Source organism: Acomys minous, assembly GCF_964271855.1.
Source record: "Acomys minous genome assembly, chromosome: 3".
In the NCBI taxonomy this organism is placed as follows: domain Eukaryota; kingdom Metazoa; phylum Chordata; class Mammalia; order Rodentia; family Muridae; genus Acomys; species Acomys minous.
Window position 1 is genome coordinate 61,943,991 of NC_140485.1, and position 25,427 is coordinate 61,969,417.

General features: G+C 49.9%; 2 protein-coding genes across 2 annotated transcripts; both read left to right on the top strand.

Moving 5' to 3' along the window:
• The first annotated feature begins 259 nt into the window (after positions 1-259).
• On the top strand, positions 260-25,209 carry LOC311594628 (transcriptional repressor CTCFL-like). Its single transcript, XM_084776513.1, has 10 exons — positions 260-870; positions 3,013-3,232; positions 5,562-5,732; positions 6,741-6,874; positions 10,738-10,858; positions 11,555-11,704; positions 13,290-13,450; positions 16,570-16,752; positions 23,357-23,492; positions 24,030-25,209. The coding sequence occupies exons 1-10, from the start codon at positions 550-552 to the stop codon at positions 24,176-24,178; spliced, it is 1,746 nt and encodes a 581-aa protein (XP_084632639.1). The 5' UTR covers positions 260-549; the 3' UTR covers positions 24,179-25,209.
• Positions 789-2,971, top strand: LOC311593229 (transcriptional repressor CTCFL-like; the record flags this gene model as incomplete). The annotated part of the gene is made up of 2 exons (XM_084774424.1): positions 789-1,906; positions 2,939-2,971. Exons 1-2 carry the CDS (start codon positions 1,379-1,381, stop codon positions 2,969-2,971), a joined length of 561 nt encoding a protein of 186 aa, XP_084630550.1. The 5' UTR covers positions 789-1,378.
• Positions 25,210-25,427: the final 218 nt, after the last annotated feature.

A 25,427-nucleotide genomic window follows, 5' to 3' on the forward strand; every position in this document is an offset into this window, starting at 1 on the left:
CTCCATCTTTTTATCCATCATCGACCACCACGCCTCCAGCGCCCTCTTCAGGACCCACTCCTCCCCGTTCATCATCTCCACCCCTACCTCACTCCCTCTGCCTCCCATCCCCCACACCCACCCCTCAACCCTCAGCTCCCCCCCACCCTCTACCCACCCCGCACCCCCGAATCCCCCCTACCCCTACCCCAACCAACCCCCAGCACCACAATTCCAGCTCCCCCTTTAGGCCTCCATCTTTTCCTCTCTGTTCATTATTCTCATTACGCCTCCAGCGCCCCCTTCAGTACCACTCCTTTCTATCACCTGCCCCCACATGTGACTCCAGCGCCCCCTTTAGGACTCCATCTTTTCCTCTCTGACCATCTTCCACTCCCACCCAGGACTCCAGTGCCCCCTTTAGGACTCCATCTTTTCCTCTTTGTCCATCATTCCCGCCATGTCTCCAGCGCCCCCTTCAGGACTTCTTCTTTCTGTCCATCGCTCCCCATGCATCTCCAGCGCCCCCTTTAGGACTCCATCTTTTCCTCTTTGTCCATCATTCCCGCCATGTCTCCAGCGCCCCCTTCAGGACTTCTCCTTTCTGTCCATCACTCCCCATGCATCTCCAGCGCCCCCTTTAGGACTCCATCTTTTCCTCTCTGTCCATCATCCCCTCCAGGACTTCAGCGCCCCCTTGGGGTCCTGTGCCCGCTTACTCCACTCCCCCATCTCCAAGATCTTCCTCTCTTTGGCTCCACCCACTTCCCCCACCAGCGCCTGCGCAAGGCTCTCCAAGGGGAGGTGGTGGCAGCGGCGGCAGCACGAAAAAAGCCATTTTGCACGAGGTGGCAAGGTGGCGGCCACGCGGTCGACTACCCTGCCTCTGTGGTGAGACCCTGGGTGCCTCGGCCTCCTGGAGAGCACCAACGGGCATGGGCATGGGTGGGGTGAGGCTGGGTGGGGCAAGACGGGCGGGGCGCTAGTGTGGGAGGCGGCATGGAGCTGGGTGCGCCCTGTTGCATATGGCTGCCAAAAGCCATGAGGCCCAATGAGAAGTTGCTCTGTCCTGAAGGCCTCGAGCGTTTCACGGGGTTGGTGAGGGTGCGCCTGTGGGAACCTGTGCACTGACCCCGGTTTTGCTCAGCCCTGGACCATGCCAGCAAAGACCACTACCCTTCACCATCCTGAGCCCAGCCTGGGACTTAGAATGTTGGATTATAACCTAAGTCCCGCTTGAGACTTTTGCAGGGATTTGGGGTATGGTTGAGACATGGTCTCAGTACGGAGCCCAAGTTGGCCTGCAACGTTGGCCCCGGCTGGTGTCTCTTGCTCAAAAGCCGGGTCCTCTGTACCCCATAAAGACTGCATGCTCTCTTTCCATTAGGGGGTTGTCACCATGGCAGCCGTCCCTGTCTCTTCTGAGCACTTCACCCAAATCAAAGAGCAGAAGTTGAAGTCTGGAGACCTAGAGGAGGAAAACGAAGCGGGTGAGGTCCAAAGAGTGGAAGCCCAGGAGGATGCTGTCGAGGCGGAGGCCGAAAACAGCTGTGAGCTTTTGGATGCTGAGTCCCAGAAAGATGAGCCTGAGCTGCCTTTGTGGGTCCCAGGAGAGAGCGATAGGCGGATCCCGACCCTGCAGACCGCGCACTTGGAGTCCCAGGACGTGCACCTACAGGGGCTGGGATGGATGAGCATGCCACACTCTGAGGAGCTTTCAGTGCTAATACCACAGGCAGAAAGCGTCCTGCAGTTGCCATCCGTGCTGTTGCTGGACCAAGAGCCCGAGCTCAGTCTTCAACATTGCATGACCGTCAGCATCCCGGAAGAGCTGATGCATTTTCACCTGCGGTGGGAAAATGTGCTGGTGGCTGAGGAGGACCAAGAGTTAATGCCAAACTTGGGGGAAAGCACAGCCCTGAGGGAGGTATGCTTCAGTTTTACACACCAGTGCCTTATGGGAGAGAAAAAAAGTAAAACTGGTTTTTCTAACATTGAGGCATTGTGTGATATTAGGTATAGACATATTTTGAAGTTGGAAAATAAAATACAGTAAAATAACACCTTCACACACACACACCCCTTACCATATATAAACACACACAAGTGTGTGTATGTGTGTGTTTGTGTAAAGAATTATAAAAGTTACTGGAAATGATGCTAATAATGTAAAGTATATTGTTTTTATTTTTATTTTGCTTGTTTGTTTGTTTTTCAAAGCAGGGTCTCTCTGTGTAGCCCTGGCTGTCCTGAACTCGATTTGTAGACCAGGCTGGCCTTGAACTCATAGTGATCCACCTGCCTCTGCCTCCTGAGTGCTGGGATTAAAAGTGTGCGCCACCCACACCCGGCTCACATTGTGTTTTTAAAGAAGAAATATTATGTGCCAGGCATTGTGGCACACTCCTGTAATTCCAGCACTTGGGGAGGAAGAGGCAGGCGGATCTTTGTGAGTTAGAAGCCAGCCTGGTCTACAATTCAAGTCTGGGACAGCCAGGGCTCTGGTAACAGAGAAACCTTGCCTGGAAAAACCAAGAAGGAAAGAAAGAAAGAAAGAAAGAAAGAAAGAGGAAGTGGGAAGAGAAATATTATGGCCTGGAGATATAGCTCACTTGGTATGGTGCTTGCTAGATGCATGCAGTCTGGGTTTCATCAACCATACATTATGAACTGGCTTGGTGTGAACTGGCTTGGTGTGAACTGGCTTGCTGGTACACTGTGGTGATTCTGGCATTCGGGAGATGGAGGCAGGAGGATTAGAAGTTCAGGCTTACCTTTGGGTACATTGTGAGTTTGAAACTGGCTCTACTGCCTGAGACCCTGTTGTCCCCCACCAAAAAATAAAAATAACAAATAAAACAACAAAGCTCGAGTCACCACAGGACCCCTGATGCTAAGTTAACAATGGCCATGACCATGAGCCGCCCTGCGTGTTTGCTTTTCTTTCTGTGTTCCTCAGTGTGCCGGCATGAAGAATTTCATCAGATTGTAACCACCAGGGTCTCCTCTAATTGTTCATTTGTTACTTACCAGTCTGAAGATGAAAAGGACCAGCTGCCACCAGAGGGAGGGCCGGACAGGAACGGAGAAGACGGTTTCCTCTTTGTGGAAATGAAACCGGAAGACAAAGGAAGCGACGAACTCCTTCTGCCTATTTCCCATCTAAGCCTCGAAGAAGAGCAAAGCCAGCCAGAGCCAGAGCAGACCAGTGTGCCAAAAGATGATGCCACCAAGCCTCGAAGGAAGACCAAGGGTAGGCTGGCCAGCTTGCTTGACACACTGAGAAACCCCTGTTTCTCTTGTGGGAAGGTGGCAGTTACAGAAGTCTGAAGTGTTGATGTGTAAACGTTACTCTCAGAACCATCAGGAGATGGAAGAAATTTTAACAGTTACAGGATTGTTCTATATTGTAAATCAAATCCAAGTGTTTTGCTTTTTTGTTGTTGTTGTTGTTTTGTTTGTTTGTTGGTTTTTGGTTTTGGTTTTTTGTTTGTTTGTTTTTTTCATTTCTCACACAGACATTTTAAAGGCTGTTTTAAAATGTTCCAAAAAGCATTAAGCACGGAAATCATAGGCTGGCCCCGGGCTCTGCTTTCTAGCTTGAAGTTTCTTGGCGGGGTTGAGTGAGTGTAGGGGTGGGGGGGGCAGGTAGTTACGGAGCAGGGCAGTGAGCCCTATATAGAGCAAGCACATAAGGAATGGGACCAGGGAACCTTTCTTGCAGAAGGTTAGAGTCTGGGAAAGGGGACCAGGCAAAGTTGGGGACCAGGAAGAAGGAGAGCCAGGCGGGGACTACTGTGTGAAGCCAGGCTAGGAGCTGGGAGGGAGGGTCAAGACAGCAGAAAGAGTGGCGTTCGTGTGTGTACAGCCACGGCCTTCTCGAAGTCTCAGTGATGGGTACTCACTGAGGCAGGGGCCTGCGACGCTCTGTGGAGGCCTCATAATAATATTGCAGTAGACAGCATCCTAGCAGCCCACAGGAAGAATTTGCCTCTCACAGGGACTTAATGAGCTGCTGTTTCAAAGTAATTTCTCACTTATTTAAATCAAGACATTTTACCCCATTATCTCAATTTCTAGCTGACTTTAAAAAGTTCTGTCTGACTGGCATGTGGCTGGGTACTTTCTCAGCATGCATGAGACCTTGGCTTCCTTCCCCAGTCGGGAAAGAATAAAGAACAAAAACAAACGACTAAAAAGCCATTCTCTGACAGTATCTTTCTCTTCTAGTAGCCCATGGCTAGGGAAAGGAAGGAGGTGACTCGGTTTACAAAGGGACCAGCCACACTGCCAACACTTCAGTTCCCTTGTTTGTGGCCAGGGTCGTTCCTGCCTCTGAAGGTGGAGCCTTGGCTCTTCGCCTTGTGGTAACTTCTCATTCGGTCATGAGGCTGAAGCCCCCAATTTCTCTCCTGGTTTATTTTATGACTTTTAATACATTTGTAACCCCACGTAGCTATCACCGCTCTAATTTCAAGACTTTTTTTTTTATCACCCTCTCTATCCCTATCATTACTTTTCATCCCTGGCCTCCAGGCCCCGGGAGCCACCAATATACCATTTTTTGCTTTGCACATACAGAGAAATGTCCTTACAGCTTTGGCTCTGATGGCTGTTGTCACCAAGCACCAGTCACTCTCTCGGTGTCTTTTTTGCTTGCTTGTTTTTGTTTTTCCACACAGGGTTTCTCTATGTAGCCTTGGCTGTCCTAGACTCACTTTGTAGACCAGGCTGGCCTCAAACTCACAGCAATCTGCCTGCCTTTGCCTGCTGGGTGCTGGGATTACAGGTGTGCACCACCACGCCCGGCTTTCTCTCAGTGTCTTAACAGCAGATACAGGTGTGCGCCACCACACCCGGCTTTCTCTCGGTGTCTTAACAGCAGATATAGGTGTGCACCACCATGCCTGGCTTTCTCTTGGTGTCTTAACAGCAGATACAGGTGTGCATCACCATGCCTGGCTTTCTCTTGGTGTCTTAACAGCAGATGTGATCCCCCACAGTGCTAGAAGCTAGAATCTGTCCTCCCTAATCCAAGCCACACTCTAGGTGATATTTCTATAAGATTGACTGGCTTGTTTCTTGTTTTTCAAGACTGGGTTTCTCTGTACAGCCCTGGCTGTCATAGAACTTGCTCTGTAGACCAGGCTGTCCTCGAACTCACAGAGCTCTACCTGATTCTGGGAGGGCGCTGGGATTAAAGGCATGCATCACTACTGCCCGGATAATATCGGTTTATGTTTAATGTATGTGTATATATGCATGTATTTCTGTGCAGTGCCTGTGTGTAGTACCCATGGAGGCCAGAAGGGGGCCCCAGATCCTCTGGAACAGGAGTCACAAGTGTCTGTCCATTCTACACAACAGGGAAAATGGGTTAGAGACCTAGGCAGCCCTGTGGCAGGAAACAGAAGCTGTGTATTTTCTGACAAGATGCTCTCTATCGAGAATGGGGTGTCCTGAGGTTCTGAGAAATCTCATAATCCCAAACAGCATGAGGCTAAAGAAGTTACATTGGCTTTTGCTGGGACTGCTCAAGGGAAGCCTTTCTAGATCTATCACCATGTGTCTTCTCCCTATAGGAAAACCTCGAAGCTTCCAGTGTGATGCCTGCCCGTTCACTTCTTCCAAATTGTCGACTTTCACTCGTCACCTAAAAATTCACAGTGACGAGAGGCCACACCTGTGCCACCTGTGCCTGAAGGCTTTCCGCACCGTCACTCTCCTTCGGAACCATGTCAACACCCACACAGGTGAGGCACCCCTGGGTGGCCTTCTTTCACAGGTGCACCATAAATCTCAGTGAGGTGCAGGGGAAATCCAATGAGTTCTCTCTTCACCCGGGCTCCCCCGTCTGCCATTTTTGTCACTGATGGTCAGCCTTAGGGTGGAGCTCCGTAGCACAGCACTTGCCTAGCACAGGCAGGGGTCCAGGGTCCACCCTCGGCACTACAGACGTACAGGAAAATTGCCGAAGAAGCAACTCAGACGTTTAAATGGTTTTCCTTTCGGCCTGAGGTTTAAGCAGTTTTCGTCGGTATCCTCTTATGTCCTCTAAGTGCGATTTCATTGGCTCCGAGGACTACTGAAGTGGTCTTAAGCTCACTAGGCAAGGGCGCCACCACTGGGCTACATCTCCAGCCCTGTGCTTTTTATTTTGAGAGGTCTAAGTTGCCCAGGCTAGCCCGGAACTTGTGCTCCTTCGGTCTCAGCCCCCTAAGTGAATAGGATGATGGGCCAGGACCACGTAAGGCCCAGCTCATTGATCTGTCAATTTCTTATTGTTGTTGGTTCTGGTTTTTATTAAACCTTATCATAAGCATCCAGGGAGCATTTGGACCTTGCCCTCAAATAAGAAAGGGGTTCCACTGTGTGTGAATTTATGCTTAGTTTTGCCTCCTCTTCTCTTTTTTTTTTTTTCAAGTTTTGTTTTGTTTTGGAAATAGGGTCTCACTTGTAGCTCAGGCTGATACTGTCTAACCACCAATCTCCCCGCCTTAGCCTTCTGAGTGCTGGGGTTCCAAGCCTGCCACACCATTCTCAGCTTAATTTTGCTCTCCCCCACCCCAACGCCTTCTTGAATTTCAGTTAAAAGCACTAACTGTTACCCAGAACGCCGTCTCGTACATCTGTGATATTTATAGTTCAAAGAACTTCTTAATTGTCGAAGCTTTTCAGACTGCCATTTCAAAACTAGAAAGTCACTGGAAGTTTTGCAGTTAAGTCTCATTTGAAAAGTGTAAAACCACATGATTTTTCAGGAACCAGGCCCTACAAGTGCGGGGACTGCGACATGGCATTTGTCACCAGCGGGGAACTGGTCCGGCACAGGCGTTACAAACACACTCACGAGAAACCCTTCAAGTGCTCCATATGCAAGTATGCCAGTGTTGAGGTGAGCTCCCTCGCAGTCAGGCCTGTACAACAGCGAGATACAACCACTCTGAGGGGACACCAGTCTGTTACCCAACTACATACCGAAGACATGTTTTAAAACCTATGCTAGACTCACACTTTTCATCCCATCATGGAGGCAGGAGGATTGCTGAGAGTTCAAGGTCTACATAGTGAGCATCAGAGGACAACTTGATGATGTCAGTTCTGCCCTTCTAGTGGATTAAACTCAGACTGCCAGGCTTGGGTGGCAGAAGCCGTCCTGCTGCTGCTCCCCCCCTACCCCCGCCTGCAAACAATATTTACTTATATTTAACTTTATTAATTTTTAATTGGGGATGGAGGTGGTATGTGCATGTGAGTTCAGGTCCCCAAGGAAACCAAAAGAGATATCAGATGCCCTGGGTCTGGAGTTACAGTAGTTGGAAGCCATTTGACAGGAGCGCTGGGAACAGACCCTGGGTCCTCTGCAAAGTTTACACATGCTTAGTGCTCAGCCATCTTGTTTCCCACCCCCAGTAACATTTAAAGGTGTATAGATTCTAGATATTATCTATGGTCAAGAAATAACCCTGGGGCTGGAGTCAGCAGTTATGAGCACTGGCTGCTCTTGCAGAGAACCTGGGTTCGATTCCCAGCACCCACATACTGGCTCACAACCGGGTGTCTGTAGCTCCAGTTCCAAGGGATCTGATGCCCTCTCCGGCCTCTGACATGTGTGTAGTGCCCAGAAATGCTTACAAGCAAAACACTCAGAGAGAGAGAGAGAGAGAGAGAGAGAGAGAGAGCGCTCCCCTAGCAGAGAACTAGGAGATTTTGCCTCCTGAGGCTTTTGAGCTTTGCTTCAACCCCACCTGGACAGACAGAGCTATCGGCTTGAAGATGTAACCCTGTCCACACACACTGCACACCAGCAATTCTGATGGGATTTAGCTGCATGCTCTGCTCATGGCAACTAGGTGGGGTGTGTGTGTGTGTGTGTGTGTGTGTGTGTGTGTGTGTGTGTGCATGCGTGCATGCGTGCGTGCATGTGTGTATGTGTATGCGTGTCTTGAATGTGGTACTTTGGGCCTTGAACCACTCTAACTCTGAGCTATGCCCTCAGCTATGTCTTTTATTTTGAGACATGGCATCCCTAGGTTGCTCAGGCTGGCTTTGAACTCGCTCTGCAGCCCAAACAGGCCTTGAACTTGGGATGCTCCTACCTCAGCAAAACAAAGGCCATGTTTGGCGTCTCCTTTTCAGGTCCACTTTCCCAGCAGTCCATGTCCAAGGTGTGAGGAAGCTGGCTGCATCCTGGCGGTGAGCCTGGCATGAGGAGGGTTAAGCAGGAAGTTCTAACAGGAACTAAGCTAAAGGGGACAGCGAACGCTTAAACTTGGCAGTGACGCAAGTGTGTTTCATAAAATGGGGGATTTCACAGACGGGTCAGAATTCGATTCCAAGAACCTCTTTCCACTGTGGCTATTTTTAAAAGGAGCTTTTCTATCTGAGGCAAGGGTTGTGGCAGCAATGTGAGGGAGCAGAAGGTGTCTGACAAGGAGACACCAAAGCTCAGAAATCCTGCCCAGTGGCAGAGCGCCCATGCGCCCAGGGATGATGACCCCATGGGGCGCTGACCACTACCCTGCCGCCACCATTTGCTGCTGCTTGCTGGCTAGCACTGAGAGGAGGTGATGCTCCTTCCTGCTCCATCCTTTTATTCGTGAGCAAGAAAGAGAATTAGACATACCTGTTTCTTATGCTTTTGCATTTTTTTTTTGAGCCCCTGGGAGGCAAGTTCAAGGCCTGGCTGGGCTGCATCGTGAGTTCAAAGCCAGCCAGCACAACTTAGACATGGTCTCAAAGTAAAAAGTTAAAAGAGGGCTGGAGATGGGGCTCAGTGGTAGAGCATTTGCCTACCCAGAAAAGCCAGGCAGGGAGGTCCTATGTTGCCGCCTTTGGCCTCCTCCACTTCCTCACTGAACCCTGAACCCTCCCACACTGCAGTGTTAAGAATTCTTTTTCTAGAGCTGGGCGTGGTGGTGCACACCTTTAATCCCAGCACTCAGGTGGCAGAGGCGGGGGATCCCTGTGAGTTCGAGGCCAGCCTGGTCTTCAAAGCGAGTCCAGCACAGCCAAGGCTACACAGAGAAACCCTGTCTCAAATAAAAATATATTTCTTTTTCTTTCCACTATTCCCATATTATTACTTCCTCCTCTTCCTCCTCTTCCTCCTCTTCCTCCTCCACTTCTTCCTCCTCCTCTTCTTTGTTTTTTCTAGATAGCAGTTCTCTTTGTAGCCCTAGCTTTCCTGGAATTCACTCTGTAGACCAGGCTGGCCTCAAACTCACAGATACTCACCTGCCTCTGCCTCTCAAGTGCTGGGATTAGAGACGTGCACCACAGCAGCCTGGCTTCCGTATTTCTTCCTCAGAACAATACATCCAGGCTGAGCTGCCCATCGTGGGTCCTGTTTTTCACTTGAAGGCTTCCTCTGGTCTTGGGTATTCTTCTGGCCCAGGCGTGCCTTCTGCATTTCAGGCAAACAGGTCCATGCTGCCTTTCTGAGTTTGTAAGCAGGCTTGGTGTTGGTCCCCAAGCCTCCAGCCCAGTATGCCTGATGACTCTGCTCCCCAGGAAGCAAACACCAAGAAGGGTTCTCGGTCAAAGTCTGGTCTCAGAATTCCTAGAGGACACTGCCAGGGCAAAGGAGAGGTTGCATGCTATTTCCTATTTAATGGACTCCAAAACCTAACAGAGTCCATTCCCTTCCACTTAAAACTTCCCTCTTTGTTACTTTTATTTGTGTTTGAGACAGGCGTCTCATAATGTGGCCCTGGCTGGTCCAGTACTCACTGTAGCCATGGATGGCCTGGAACTCACTATGTAGACCAGGCTGGCCTCAAGTTCACAGACATCCTTGCCTGTGCCTCCTGTGTAAGGGAAGTGAGACCAGCACGGAGGAGGGTAAGGCAGCAAGCTTGCTGCACGTCCGAGGCCATCCTGAACTACAAAGTGAGTCCCTGTCTCGAAAACAACAAAACACGTTTTAAAAGAAGCCAAGAGCCCACAAAACCACACTTCGTGGCAAGGGGGCCATCTCTGTCTTGAACACAGTTAGCAGGGGACCCATGAGGACTCTGAACTCCAGGCATCTCGCAGGTGGCTCTCCATCTCGCTAATGGCGCAGGTTCCCCCACTTTGGAAAGCTTTTCCGGCTTCTGTGTTTACAAGCGACTTAAACTTTACTGCTGTGAGCAGGAAAGGTCTTAGAAATAAAGAGAGAAACACTGAGTAAAGTGCTCTGCTCTATTTGTAAAGTGAAATTTAGTGTGGAAGTCTTCCACCCGGGGCTCATTAACCCCAAGGGACCTTGTGCATACAGCCAGTGAAAAAAACTTAAGAGTCACCAGCAAATAGGGTAGCTCTGTTTTATGGGGTGCTGTAATACTGAGGTCTGGTTAACTTAAATTTTTACTTTTGCATTTTGAGACAGGGTCTCTCTAGATAGGTTAGCTTTGGGTTCACTATATGACCCAGGATGTTCTCAAACTTGCAGCAATCCTCCTGCCTTAGCTTCTTCAAAGTTGGAATTGTGAGTGTGTACTGCCATGCCTGGGTTTGCTTTTTTTTTTTTTCTTTCTCTCATGTCTGGGTTGTTTGTTTGTTTGTTTGTTTGCGTGGGGGGAGTCAATATAAGACTGATGTAGTTTTAATGGGCCTCTTGAACTACAGCAATCCTCCTGCCTCAGCTTCCTGAGTGCTAGGGTTGCAGGCATGAGCTCCCCTGCAAGCTTCACATCCTGTCATAAGAAGCTGGTTAACTGAAGCCCTGGCCACTTTCAGGCTCCCATCACAATGACCCTCCCCTACATGTCCTAGGCGAGCAAGCTGAAGCGCCACATGCGCTCACACACAGGCGAGCGTCCCTTCCAGTGCCTCCAGTGTGCTTATGCCAGCAAGGACACCTACAAGCTGAAGCGCCATATGCGGACCCATTCAGGTGAGAGCCATGTGCCCACAGCCAGGTGAGAGCCATGTGCACACATCAGGTAAAAGCCATATATGCACACACCCAGGTGAGAGCCATGTGCACACACCCAGGTGAAAAGCCATGTGCACACACTCATTTGAGAACCAAGTGCACACACTCAGGTGAGAGCTATGTGCACCCAGCCAGGTGAGAGCCATGTGCACACACCCAGATAAGAGCCATGAGCACCCAGCCAGGTAAGAGCCATGTGCACACACTCAGGTGAGAGCTATGCGCACACACCCAGGTGAGAGCCATGTATACACACCCAGGTGAGAGCCATGTATACACACCCAGGTGAGAGCCATATATACACACCCAGATGAGAGTCATATGCACACACCCAGGTGAGAGCCATATGCACACACCCAGGTGAGAGCCATGCAGCTGTTCAGTTGGTTTCTTAGGTAGAGACTATGCACGCACAGTCTCATGCAGCTGTCGTGAGCTGGTGAGGGGTCACCAGTGTCAGAGAATTTCACATCTGGGCCCTGTGACCGTGCTGTGTGGCTTGCCTTCCCAGTCCCAAGCCACTGAGGCTAAAACCTACAGAAAGGAGTTGCCTGGAGAGGACACGCCAGCACAGGACATGTCACGTCCCTTGGGAAGGGCTGGGGCTCACAGGGGAGCCGTACTCCATGGTGTCACTTGCTGTTCTTGTTACAGGCGAGAAGCCTTATGAGTGCCCCACCTGCCATGCCCGGTTCACCCAGAGTGGGACCATGAAAATCCACATGGTACAGAAGCATAGCGACAATGTGCCCAAATACGAGTGTCCCCACTGCGCCACCACCATTGGGAGAAAGAGCGACCTGCGTGAGTGTCTGGCTTAACTGTGTCCCTTTGGCCTCCCTGGGCCTGCAACGCTGCAAAGTCCACCCAGCTCCCGAAGCGCAAATAAGTTTTAAACAGGTCCTGCACCACCCTCTGGTGGCTGATCTGAGTAAGTGCAGTTCAGAGGCTGGCCAGCCTAGTCCTGGTGTGGCCCAGTGCACATACATGCATGATCATTTCCACAGGTGTTGTTTTATCTCATGTTAGACTTACTTTTACATATAGAACACTGAGTATGAAGGAAACAGAGAAATTTTTTGCCAGGAGCAGTCGTCCTGATGATCTGGGGTATCAAAAGGCAGCTGCGCTAGAAGTTCGGCTCAGCCCCTGTTCCCTCCTCAGCCTGCCCTTTGCACATCCTGCTGGGAGCTGAGGGTATAGAAGAGACGCTGAAACAGGGTCTCTCTAAGGAACTTGCTTCAGTAAGAGGCAGCCTGTGACACAAGTCTCCCTTCTCCTGTGGTGAGCCCTTGTGACAGGAAGTTCCCTGGAAAAGGACGAGATTTGCATGGGCGACCCTGCATGCTTGCACTTAGGAGCCTTCAGTGAGAGGGTGGGGTGGGGGGCTTTGGCATAGGAGGAGGGAGCCGTGGAGGACAGAATCTATTTAGCGCAAGGAACTTTCAAGTCCAAAGAGCTGGCAAGAGAGCCTTAGTCTCCCAACCGGTCCTCCCTGCCCTCTTTCCCAAAATTATGATGTTACAAGAGACAGTAAAAGTGTCAGAGAAAAAAAAAATCAAAAGTCCTCCCAATTGCCTTGGAAGACCCCAGAGATTTTGGAAATATTCCTGTAGGGGTAAGGCATTTGACCAACCTTATCTTTCATCTGGAACATTCTGCCAATGCTGCTATGGTTCCTGAGGTACTGCAAAGCACTGCCCACTAAGAAGACCTGTTAGGAAAAAGAATTGTTAGCCAGTTACCAAAACAGCCTGCTTGCCACAGGCCATAGGTGACACTCTGCAGCCCCTGTAGGGGTGCTGTGGGGACACTGGCTCTTCATCTCCCTGTAAGAATGAGGTGATCAGCCCTCTCTGAGTCAGGAGGTACAGGGCCCTCCTCCACTATACTTGTGTCTTTTGGACAGCCTCACAGAGTGTCACATGGCCACCAAGCCTAAGGCTTACCCAAGTAAAGAGCTTCCTAGATAGCATGACCAATGTGCACCTCACTCAGGTCATGGGGACAAAGGGGACCTGGACTCCCAGCAGGACAGCAGTCACAGTTCGGTTACAGAAAACTGCACAGCCCTGCTCCGACGCCCCTGCACTGTGCTAAGTTTCTCAATGTCCATGCATGGCCAATTTTCTCTAGCTTTGATCTCCCCGTTGAGCAGGTTTTAGACGGAAACTTCTGCTTAGCTCCTTCACATCGTGCTGGGGGAGAGGGGACATTCATGCCCTACCTGGCATATGGAGGCAGTCTGCCATCTCTGAGGGAAGCAAACTAGTGGGGGAGCCCTTGAGTGCCAAAGAAGAGTCTATAATACCCAGAACTCCCCACCTGAGAAGTCCCTGGACATTCACGCTGCCACCGGTGAGCACCGTGCCTCCTGCGGCTCTTACAGGCGTCCATCTGCGCAACATGCACAGCCACAGCCCCGAGGAGATCAAGTGCCGCTACTGTCCCGCCGGCTTCCATGAGCGCTACGCCCTCATTCAGCACCAGAGGACCCATAAGAATAAGAAGAAGTTCAAGTGTGAGCAGTGTGATTACGCGTGCAAGCAGGTACTGTGTGTGACTCCTCACGCATGCAGGTAAGGTGTGTGTGTGAGTCAGGTGTGTGAGTGCGCGGGGGAAACGGGGAAGTAGTCCTTCCTAAGAAAGAGGCTAGGGGCTGGAGAGATGGCTAGGCTCTTGAGAGCAGTTGCTGCTAATCTGACCCACGTGGTGGTACCCAAGTATCCATAGCTCAAAGTAACTCCAGTTCTAAGGGATCTGACACGCCTTTCTTTGGATTTCCCTGGGCACCAGGGTACACGTACACGAAAGCAAGCAAAAACACTCATACATATTAAAAGAAAACAATAAACACAAATTTAAATAAAAATGGGAAGGAAGCTAGAGTGCGGGAAGCCGCCAGTTAAGAGTGATTGCTGTCCCACCTGAGTTTAAACCCCAGCACCCATGCTGAGAGGCAGACAGCCGCCTGTAACTCCAGCTCCAGGGGATCAGAGCTCTGTGCACTTATGCGCATACATACACACACGTAAAGAAAAGAGACCACCTCCCGCTGATAACCTCAGAAGAGTTGGGCTTGACCCAGCAGCCAGCTCAGAGGAGCCTCAGGCCATCAGCTGAAGCTGCAGAGAGGACCGAGATCTTCCCCACACTCGGGGGGCCCACACAAGCCAGGCCTCCATCAAAATAGTGCCAGGGTGGTCCACTTCGCCCCTGTGTGGACGTCTGATGTCAGAGCAGTGGTGTGTCTTCGGCAGGGACACCCTGCAAGGCTGGATTGGCTATGGATGTGAACTTCCTGCCAGGAAGCCCAAACAAAGGGCAAATTGCTCAGAATGTCTGAAGGGCCCTGTGAGATGGCTCGGCAGTTAAATGCTACCTCTGCCAGTCAGTGAGGCATTCCAGCAAGCTTGACAACCTTAGCTCCATCCCCAGAGCACTGTAAAGTGAAAGGAGAGAACCACTTCCACAAAGACGTCTTCCAACTTCTCACATCACACACACACACACACACACACACACACACACACACACACACACACACACCACCACCACCACCACACCACACATACACACACCACACACACACAGGCACCCCCCACATTAACCCCACACCACATACACACACACACACACACACACATCCCACCACCACCACACATACATGCACCACACACACACACACATACACACACCACACCACACACAGCTGCCCCCACATTACTCCCACACCACACAATACTCCCACACTACACACACAGAGCCCACAAACACCACAGCCCCCATACCACACACACACATACACAGCCCCACATACACACATACACACACAGCCCACACACACCACACATACATACAGACACATCCTCCACATTACACACACACACCACACCACACACACAGCCCCCACTACCCTCACACCACACACACAGCCTACAAAGACCACACATACACACACAGCCCCCATACCACACACACACATACACACACACAGCTCCCACATAGTATATACACACAGCCCCCACACTACACACACACACACACACACACACACACACAGCTCCCACATAGTATATACACACAGCCCCCACACCACACACACACAGACACAGCCCCCCCCACACACACAGACACAGCCCCCACACTACACACACACACACACACACACACACACACACACACACACACAAATGATTTTAAGTGTCCTCAGTGATACAGTCAAGGTTGTCGTCATAGTAAACCTTAACCCAACAGTTTCTAATGTCCGGTTGGGGGAGATGGATGCTGTAAATGGCACCTCCCCTGTCTTCTGTAGTCCAGGGAGTAGGGGTAGTTTGAGTTGCCAGGCCTACTAGCCACTTTCCCGTGGTCATCACTTTCATTTGAACAATACTGGGCGACAGATTCTGCATGTAGTGATGAGCGCCCCGGGGGACATTCTCTTGACAAATGGATGGCACGGTGGGCGATCTAGGGGAGTCATGTTGCCACTGATAAAACTGCACCTTCCAGAAGAACATTAGAGTTCGGATTTTGGAAACACTGTCGTCACTGCATCAAATTTTGCTGCTTCCTGATCGGATAGGATCGGGCGCTCTGGGAAGCAGGCTTTCATTCGGCTGTGGGATGAGCCCACATCCGGCGCTCAGCACCCAGCGTTTTCCTCATTACTCTCCTGCAGATCTGGGAGCCCCATGATTAGGTTAGGGGGACAGAAAGCCCCAGGAACCTGACTGTCTCCTCCCAGAGCTGAGATGCGCCACCACACATAGCTTATATGGGAGTGCTGGGGACCCAACGCTGAGACATTTGTGCTTGCCGGGAAGCACACTGAGCTTTCTCCCCGGGAACCTCTGGGTTTTTTTTTTTTTTTAACAATGTGTCTGCACTCCTGGGTTCTTGTATATTTAACAAACACCCCATAGATCAGGGAGAAACAGAGGGAGGCTTCTCCTGAGTTCCCTGAAGTGGGTTTTCAGACTCGGCAGAAGAATTACGGGGCAATTAACTCATAGTTCCAGCCCCAATACATATTGTAACATTAGGATGTAGTGTTGGTTTTTAATGTATTGGTTTTCTTCTTAACTTTTCAAAAAGGTTTCGCCAATCACTCACTTTGGGTTTCTCGAAATAAATACTGCTACGCCTCACCCACATATACAAAAGCCCTGTGGAGTGTGCAGCGACCTCATTGTGCCTCAGCGCTCTGTGACTGCCTCATCAGTGGACATAAGAGGCAGGGTCTCACACACACTGCCTTTCGGAGTGTAGGCCAGCTCAGGGCTGAGAGACGACCAGTGGTTAAGTGTGCTGGCTGCTCTTACAGAGGACCAGAGTTTGGTTCCCAGAACCCACATAAGGTGACTTACAATTGACCCTAACTCTAGCTCCAGGGGGATCCAACACCTTCTTCTAGCTTCCTCTGGTAGCCCCACCCACGTGTACACACACACACACACTCACTCACTCACTCACACACACATAAACAAAAATAAAATAAATCTTCAAAGTGTGAGCGTAGAAAATTTTTGTTTTGGTTTCTTGAGTAGGTCTCTTGTAACCCAGGCTGGCTCAGAGCTCCACGTGCAGCCAAGGATGCCCCTGGTCCCTTAGCACACAGTTCTGAGGAACCTTCCTGTGTCAGCTGTGTCCCTGCTTTCCCTCAGGAGCGGTGCCTGACAGCGCACATGCGCATGCACACAGGAGAGAAGCTCTTCTCCTGCCTTGCCTGCGACCAGCACTTCCAGCAGAAGCAGCTGCTTACCCTGCACCTGCGGAAGTACCATGATGCAAGCGTCACCCCGGATGTGCACCTGTGCCTCAAGTGTGGCAAATGCTTTTCCCGCTGGGTAAGCACCCTCTGCCTCAAAGGTTACCAGGACTTCAAACAGCCGCCACCTCCTCTGAGGAAGGTTTTGCTAGTCTTTGGATCCAGAAAACTCAAGCATTTTTATAAACACTCTCCCTTGGCAGGCAAAAGGGAAGCCCATACACACAGCCTTTGGGGGATCGAATCCGGGCCAGGTGCATGCCAGGCAAGCACTCCACCAGGCCCCCTATTTATTTGTTTATTTTGAGACCAACTCTAGCTAAATTGTCCACTCTGGCCTTGAACTTGTGCTCCTCCTGTGTTAGTGTCCAGAGTAGCTGGGAAGGCAGGTCTGGACCACCAGGCCAGGCTCTATGGTCTGTTAGCTGTATTCTTTGGTGGGTAAGAAATTGCTGTGTGGCAGTTACTTAAGAGCATTTTCTGTTTCTAACCTTTATTTTTACATCTAGGTAAAACTACTGCCCCACCAGGCCCAGCTCTGGAGGACCCTGAGGCAGATTGTCCACACAATGTATTGAAAACAGTTTGGGAGTTCTCTGACTCCTGAGAGAACCTAGTTTTCTGGTTTCATTTTTGAGACAGGATCGCAGTATGTAGCTCTGGCTAGTCTTGGGACTTGCTATGTAGACCAGGCTGGCCTCAACCCCATAGAGATCCATCTGCCTCTGCCTCCTGAGTGTAGGGATTAAAGGTTTGTAGGCCTCATGTTGGGCGGGACCTGGTTTTCAAAGCGTGGTAGTTGACAACTGTCCTGTGAGCTAAACGCAGGCATCTTCACAGAGCGATTTCCATTCTCAGGCGCTTCCAGGGTGTAAAACCGAGCAGCGAGTCACACTCACTTTATATGCTGTCAGTTGGTGTATTCATCTTCTATTTCTGCATAACGAATGACTTCAAAAATGTCAGGCTTTAACAAACAAGTATCACATCACAGCATATGTGAGTCTGGAACTGGGGAGCGGCGTGGCTGGGTGGTTCTGGTTGTTAAAAATGAAAGCGCAGCTGGAGACGTGAATCCTATTTACCTTCAGGCTAAGAGAACAGTCTTGGGATTTTGGATAAGAAGTTTATTTGAAGAGTTGTTAATGCCATGGGCAGACAGACAGACAGACAGCATGGTGGGGGGTCTGATAATAAAAGAGTGGAGCCCCTTCTTACAGGAGTCGGAGGAAGGGGAAGTGTCACAGCCTGTGCCAGTTTTCTCTAATGTGGGGAGGAGGGGCATTGTCTAATTGTGCCCACCCACTGGTGGCCTTTTGGTGTCAGGCTCTCTGTAGGGTGTCTGTCTGTCTCTGGGGCAGTAGGGAGTCCAGGATGAGGATGAGGATGAAGAACTGTAGATGGGCGACCTAAGCAGCTGCCTCATCTGGGAGCTAACATTTCTTCCCTGGAGCCCTGGCACCAGAAGCCCATTATAGGGTCACAGGTTGCTCTCTGACAGGATGCTGATCCAAGGCAGAAGGCCACAGGCAAGTGCGCCCTGATTCGTCCTGACCTTAATCTAAAAGCATTCACAAACTTCTGCTTGCTAGCACACACACATCACTCTGTCTTTGCATCAGAATGTCACCGGCCAGCAACATGACTCCCTTTCCAGTGAAGGCCCTAATCCTGACCCAGGTGACATCTCTGATGCTTAGGGATTTGTCACATGCCACTGTCTCTGTTTATAAACGGGTCTAAGCGTGCTGTGCTTACTATCCTTGGCCTGCTGCCTTTTGAAGGCTCGCACATCTGTGTTCATGTGTTTTAACTCAGCTTATATACCAGATGTACCCAGCCCTAATCTTTATGCTGGGCAGGCAAGTCAGTTGCTGCTTCCTACACTGCTGGCGGAGGGTAGGGTAGGGTGGGGTAGGTGGGAGCAGCCCATGACTTGTCTCGGATGCTTGGAGGGTTCCTGACCCTACCACCTCCATGACTAAAATCAAGCTTTACTTTATACAAAGCTATGCAGAACCAGGCGCCGTACGTAGAATAAATACTCCCAGCTTCAGGCAGCCTCATGGCAGACATGGACAGACAACTTATGAGCGACTATGTTGGGAAAAGAATAATCTCAGCGTATCCCATCCCCAGAGGAACACATGAGCCAAGTTAAAATCTTTTTTTTTTTTAGTTAAAATCTCTTGACAAGGGAATTTCTTTATGTAAAAAGGGTGTGCCAGAACCCAAACTGGGATAGTGAGCATACTCATTCAAGATGGCCTCATCTTTTATCCCAGACATACGTGGTGATTGCACCTCGCCCCATGGGTGGAAGGAGCACCCTAGGTGCCATATTCAGAGAGCCTCTCCAGCTGGAAGGAACTGGATTGGTTGTCACCCCAATCCTGTAATGGCATTTAGGGTCACCTCTTCAGCGGCCCTATCTGAAAGACCACAAAGGTGCGTCGGTAGTTTTATTTGTGTAACGTCCAGTGTGTGGAGGGAAGGAAGTCCTGACTGGCCCCTGGAAAGAGATGAGGGAGAGGGGAGGGCAGCCCCGAATAGCATTATAAGTAGCAGGCCCCAGGGGAAGTCAGAGTAGGGGATAATCATTAAATGTCTGAACTTGCTTCGCATCTGTCGGGTTCTTCCTTGTTTCTCCTTTGGCCTAAAGGCTGGTCACAGGGTCTGCTTTCAGGCTATTTGGTGACATTGCCTAGAATCGCTGTGAGGTCCCACCAGTGGCTCCTAGATAAGGAGAGAAACGAAATCTAGCCAGTGGTAAATTTAGGTTAAAACAGTAGTGGGCAGCCTGCATCTCTTGGCTGTAGGTAGCCACGAATCAAGGTCTACAGTACGATCCCGGGGTGGCAGTTTTACTTATCAAGGAGAAAGGCACTAGTGAGAAATCATTGTCTATATGGTACCAAGTCTGCATCCGGGCCTGATGTCTAGGGAGTGGGATAACAGGGCTGTTGAGGAAGCATGTGTCTTATTTCAGTGTCGATTACAACTCTCTTACAGGTGTTTAAGGTCCTGAGAGTGGCCAGAAGTAACCACTTCCTTTTTACTGTTAAGGCCAAGAGAGGCTTTGTCCTCAGGTGTTGTCAGGGGTCACGTGGGCCTGAGAAGAGAAGAACCTTTGGCTCCTCCCACCTCCCTGTGCAGTCTATGTGAGGAGGAGTCAGCAGCCTCCAAGTCTCCCATTTCGATGATCCTGTTAGGCATCTAAGAAAGTGAAAACAAAGAGGAAAGAAATAGGACTGGGGTGTGTGACTGCTTGCCTGTGGACCAGGGGTGGGTCTCCAGGGATGCAGACGGGAAGACCAATCTCCGGGATGCAGTGGTCCCAGATGTTTTATGGATGCTGCCAATTTGGCTTATGCCATTGAGATGGATTAACTAAGATGGTGGTGAGGTCTCGGGGTCACCACAATCTTGACGGTGGCCAGGTCACATGGCTGTCTCCCTCTTAATGAGGTCACCAGCCAAGAGAGTAACAGAGAAACCTGGTTTTTTTTTTTTTTTTACTTCTGGTGTGCTCAGCTCCATGATAAAGTTAGCCCATCCCTCATGGGGGCGGGGGCACAAGTCTCCATGGGAGTCACTTGGATGTTGCTTTGTTTTTCTTTGCTTGTCAGCTTGACACAAACTAGAGTCATCTGGGAGGGTGAACTGCGGTTAAGAAATGCCTCCACCTGTTTGCCTATAGGCAAGTCTGGAGGCCATTTTCTTAGATTGTTGTAGAAGGGCTAAGCAGGCAGTCCTGTTGTATAAGGAAGCAGGCTGAGCAAGCCATACAGAGCCAGTAAGCAGCACTCCTCCATGGTGCGTCTGCCTCAGCTCCTGACTCCAGGATCCTGCTGTGTCCCTGCCCTGACTGGCCTCAGTGATGAAGTGTGGTCACAGAGTTGTAAGCTGGAATTAACTCTTTTCTCCCCAAGTTGTTTTTGGTCATATTCTTTATCACATCAATAGAAAAACCTTAAGAGCCAAGTTAGGTCAACATGGGTATAAGAGGAGGCAGTACCTGTGGCCAAGGCACACAGGCTCCTAAAACAAAATAAAATAAAACGCAACTAAACAAAGGAAGACATCCCATGCTCTCACTGCACAGACATAACTGAATGCTAACGGACACTCTCTGGGCCTTGGTTTAATCTCCCTAGTAAGCACAAGCTGGCACTAGGAAGGGAACCCCAGGTGAAGTAGAGAAAACAGGAAGTGTGTCCCAGAGTCCGTAGGTGGCACTGTGATTTTGGGAGCACAGGGAGAAACTGGGAAAGAGAAATGGCTTTGGGACGGGCTGCATCAGATGGATCTGTGAATACTGAATGAGTGAAGGTGCCTCAGGCCTTACTAAAGGAAATGGCTGCCCCCTTTCTAGGGGATCTGCTTCCTCAGAGTCTTATTTGACCTAATTGTTTCCTATCCTGGACTCCTGAGTGTTAATCTGTTGGTTTCAACCCCACACATAGAGGTTTCTCGAATCTCAGCCTCAGGTAGTGGAGACCTCCGTGTTCTGCTTTTGAGTCCTTCAGCTGTTTCCCCTGTGGGGCAGGCCCTCTGTTAGGTGTGTCCTCGCCATCAGAAGCCACTGAGGAGGGCTGGAGAGATGGCTCAGTGGTTAAGAGCACTGCCCGCTCTTCCAAAGGACCCGGGTTCAATTCCCAGCACCCATATGGCAGCTCACAATTGGCTGTAACTCCAAGATCTGACACCCTCACACCAATGCACATAAATTAAAATTAAATAAAATACTTAAAAAAAAAAAAAAAAAAGAAGCCGCCGGGCATGGTGGCGCACACCTTTAATCCCAGCACTCGGGAGGCAGAGGCAGGCAGATCGCTGTGAGTTCGAGGCCAGCCTGGACTACAAAGCGAGTCTAGGACAGCCAAGACTACACAGAGAAACCCTGTCTCGAAAAACCAAAAAAAAAAAAAAAAAAAGGAAAAAGCCACTGAGGAACCACGTGGAGCTGTAGGTCAGCAAGATGTCCTGTCCACCCTTACTCAACCTCCAGGGTTACCCAAGCACCAAGGAGTACTTTGCCACTCTCTGTATTTCCCTCCTGGCTCCCTGTGGAATTTTCTTGGCCCTCCCTTTGTTGCCAGGAAACTTAATTTCCTGAGATCATGAGCCAAAAGGATGTTGTTCACCAGAGACCCAGGGGCCATCACAGTAGGAGTAGGGTGTACTCCCACAAGTCAGGGGATCTAGACACTTCCACAAGTAGGCCCTGGATGAGCCCCCAGATTGTTTTCCGTGTCATACAAAGGAACACACAAACTAAGACACCCTGGCAAGGCAGGTTCTGTTGGTAAAAGGTCACCAAATCCCAAGCTGGGCCTCAAGTACACTCAGTCAGGGTGGGTCCTGTATACATATAATTTATTTATTTTTATTTTATGTGCTTTGGTGTTTTGCCTGCATGTATGTCTGCGTGAGGGCGTCAGATATTGGAGTTACAGACAGTTGTGTGCTGTCATGTGGGTACTGGGAATTGAACCTGGGTCCTCTGGAAGAGCAGCCAGTACTCTTAACCACTGAGCCATCTCTCCAGCCCCCAGGTCCCGTCTTTTATACCTGATATCTTAGTTCTGGCTTCCCTCCTCAGCTAGCATTGCAGACATGAGCCACCACACCCAGCCTTCCTTTCTGAGCTCCAGGGTGATGCAAACACTAACTGCCTGGGTCCTGAACCCAGCTTTCAGCAGAGCAGCCAGGTGACAGGCCTCTGTAACCAAGTGGCTGATAGGTCTCTACATGATGCTGGGCATAGAAATAGGCAATGCCTTGAGAGTCTGGCTTAGTGGCAGGCCTCTCTTTTCTGAGTAGAAGCTTTGTGGAAAGATAAATTCAATCTTCTCTGTGACAGCTTTTGTTGTTGTTTTTGTTTTTTGTTTTTTGAGACAGGGTTTCTCTGTGTAGCCTTGGCTGTCCTGGACTCACTTTGTAGACCAGGTTGGCCTGGAACTCAGAGAGATCTGCCTGCCTCTGCCTCCCGAGTGCTGGGATTAAAGGCATGCGCCACCACACCCGGCCTGAAAGCTCTTATTTTAAAACGAAAACAAGCTAGCTATTTGCTAATTGTAAGAGGGAGGGCACCTTTTAAAAGGTCATTTGGGGTCTGGAGAGACAGCGGTGAAGAGGATGTTTTCCTCTTGCAAAAGGACCTCACTTAGGTGCCCAGCACCCACATCCGATGGCTTACAGCCATCCACTACTCCAGTCCAGGGTATCTGATGCCCCCTTCTGGCCCCCAGAGACACCTTCACCCAGGTGCAGACACACACACACACACACACACACACACACACACACACACACACACACACACTTCAAAAGTCATTTTGGTTTGGGTTTGTTTCTTGGGTTTGGCCCAAAATCTAAAAGGTGTACATTTCTGACTTCCTGAAGCCTGTGTGTGTGTGTGTGTGTGTGTGTGTGTGTGTGTGTGTGTGCAATTACTGACATATTTTGTGGTGTATCGGGGGCATAGCGTTCCATAGCACACATGCAGAGCTCAGAGCACGACTTACAGGAGTCAGCTCTCTCCTTCCATCTGTGGGTCCCCAGGATCCCACTTAGGCCAGCGGGCTTAGTGACACGTGCCTCTACCTGCTGAGTTGCCTCAACTCTGAGACATAAACTGCACACGAGGACACTGATGTAGCCCATGCCATCGTCCACAGAGTAACCTGCAGAGACACAGGAAGAAGTGTGACCCAGAAACTGAGCGGTTGGAGACTGAGAAGTTGGCCACCTCCAGAAAACAAAGACAGGAACAGAAGATGCAGGCAGTGGAGGGGGGAGCAGCACCGGACAACGGTACGTCCTTTTTGACCACTTAGTTTTAATCTTGGTAGCATTTGTCCCATTAGTAACCCCAGCCAGAGAGTCAGTGAGGGAGGGGACAGGTCACTTGGAGGATTGTCAACATTATCCAAGTGGCTATGTGCAGCTATACCTCTGCAAGGTCACCCACACTCGCCCCTCTCAGAGCGTCAGGCTCAGGCTTACAGTATTTACCTGCTGAGCCATTTCCTGGGTGATGTCTGGTGACGTTTTTGCTTGCCACATCTGAAGAGACGTGTGCCACAGGCATCTATCTCATGGATGAGAAGCTGCTGGTCTCCTATAGTACCTGCTGGGTCCCCACAAAGGAGCCCCTGACTCGGCTGCCATGGGCTGAGCAGTCCTGCCTAGAGACAGGAGAGTGACAACTGTTGTGTCTCTGGCGTGGGTGGCTACTGCTGGGTTCAAACCACATTGGTTGACAGCGATGTATACTTTCTGGTCCCCCCCCCCCCATCTGGATGTCTTGGCTTTCTCTCACGTTTTCTCACTCCCTATCTTTTTCCCAAGACTCTGCTGCCCAGGAAGGCACCACCTTCCGGGAGGCACAGTGCCCTGGGGAGCCAGCTCAGGACCACCAAGGCGAAAGTGCAGCCAGGAGCAAGAGCCAGGATGAAGAGCTGACCTGCGAGATGATCTTTAACATGATGGATAAGTGACCGGCCGCTCCATGCTGCGGCCTCTGGGGGGAGGGGGGGAGACAAGTTAGAAATGAGTTCCCAGCCGTGATGATTCCGTGTTCCCACAGTTTGAGGTAGTGTGTAGAAATGTTTGAAGGGAAACAACAACAACAACAACACTGCAGCCTTTCCCTAAGGGCTAGAGTCAGAGCCTGGGGTGAAGGGCACACCGCAACCCCATGGGCTCATTTTCTGGGCACTGGCAGGGTGGCCCACCATGAGCCAGGGACAGTTTTTAGGTAATACTTACTTCCACGTGAGCTCAGACTGGTTAGCGCCTCAGGCGGTTAGAACAGGAAATCTTTTGAGTTGTTATGTCTGCCCTTGATATTTCGGCTACTATGATTTTAAACACTGAAATGAATTGTATACCTTTTTCACACCTATGAATTTTCCACAATGTTTAAACCTACCCTGATGCTTTTAATGAATTCTAAATCCAACCCAAGGATCTTAATGCTATGAAAAGATGGAGTTGTAGAAAACAGCAAATAGCTCGTTTAACTAGAAAAGATATATACTAGATTTACTTTGGCATAGAGCAAGGCTCACCTTTAAGTTTTGGCCCCTGTAGATTGAACTGAGGATCTGGCACAAGATGGGCAAGTGCTCCACCATGAGACTACACCCCCAGCTCCGACACAATTTTTTAAAAAAACATTAAATTTATCCAGACTGGACTTGAACTAATTTTGTACCCCTGCCACACTGTCCATCCTCCTGCCTCAGTCTTCCAAGTAGCTGGAAATGACTAGCCTTTGCCACCAGGCCTCACTTGTATTCTCTTTTAATTATATCCCTTGCCAGCTATGAAATTGCCCTGGCATTGCTCCTAGCATTATTTTTGATCCTTAGCCAGGTATGATGGTTCACACCTGTCTTCCCAGAATTCAGGAGGTAGAGACAGGAGGGATGGGGAGTTCAAGGTCATCCTCAACTACATATCAAACACCAGACCAGCCTGGGCTACATGAGACTGTCTCTCAAAAAAAAAAAAAAAAAAAATATATATATATATATATATATATGTATGTATGTATGTGTGTGTGACTTCTTAGTATTTACGTTTCTGATCCTTTTGTTTTGCTAAAAGTATTTGTTTATAATTTAAAATGATTGGCTATGAGAAGAAACCTGAAAATCTGATAATGAAATGTATATTTTGTGAAGAATTTGAGGTTTTTGTTTGTTTGTTTGTTTGTTTGTTTTTTGTTTTGTTTTGTTTTGT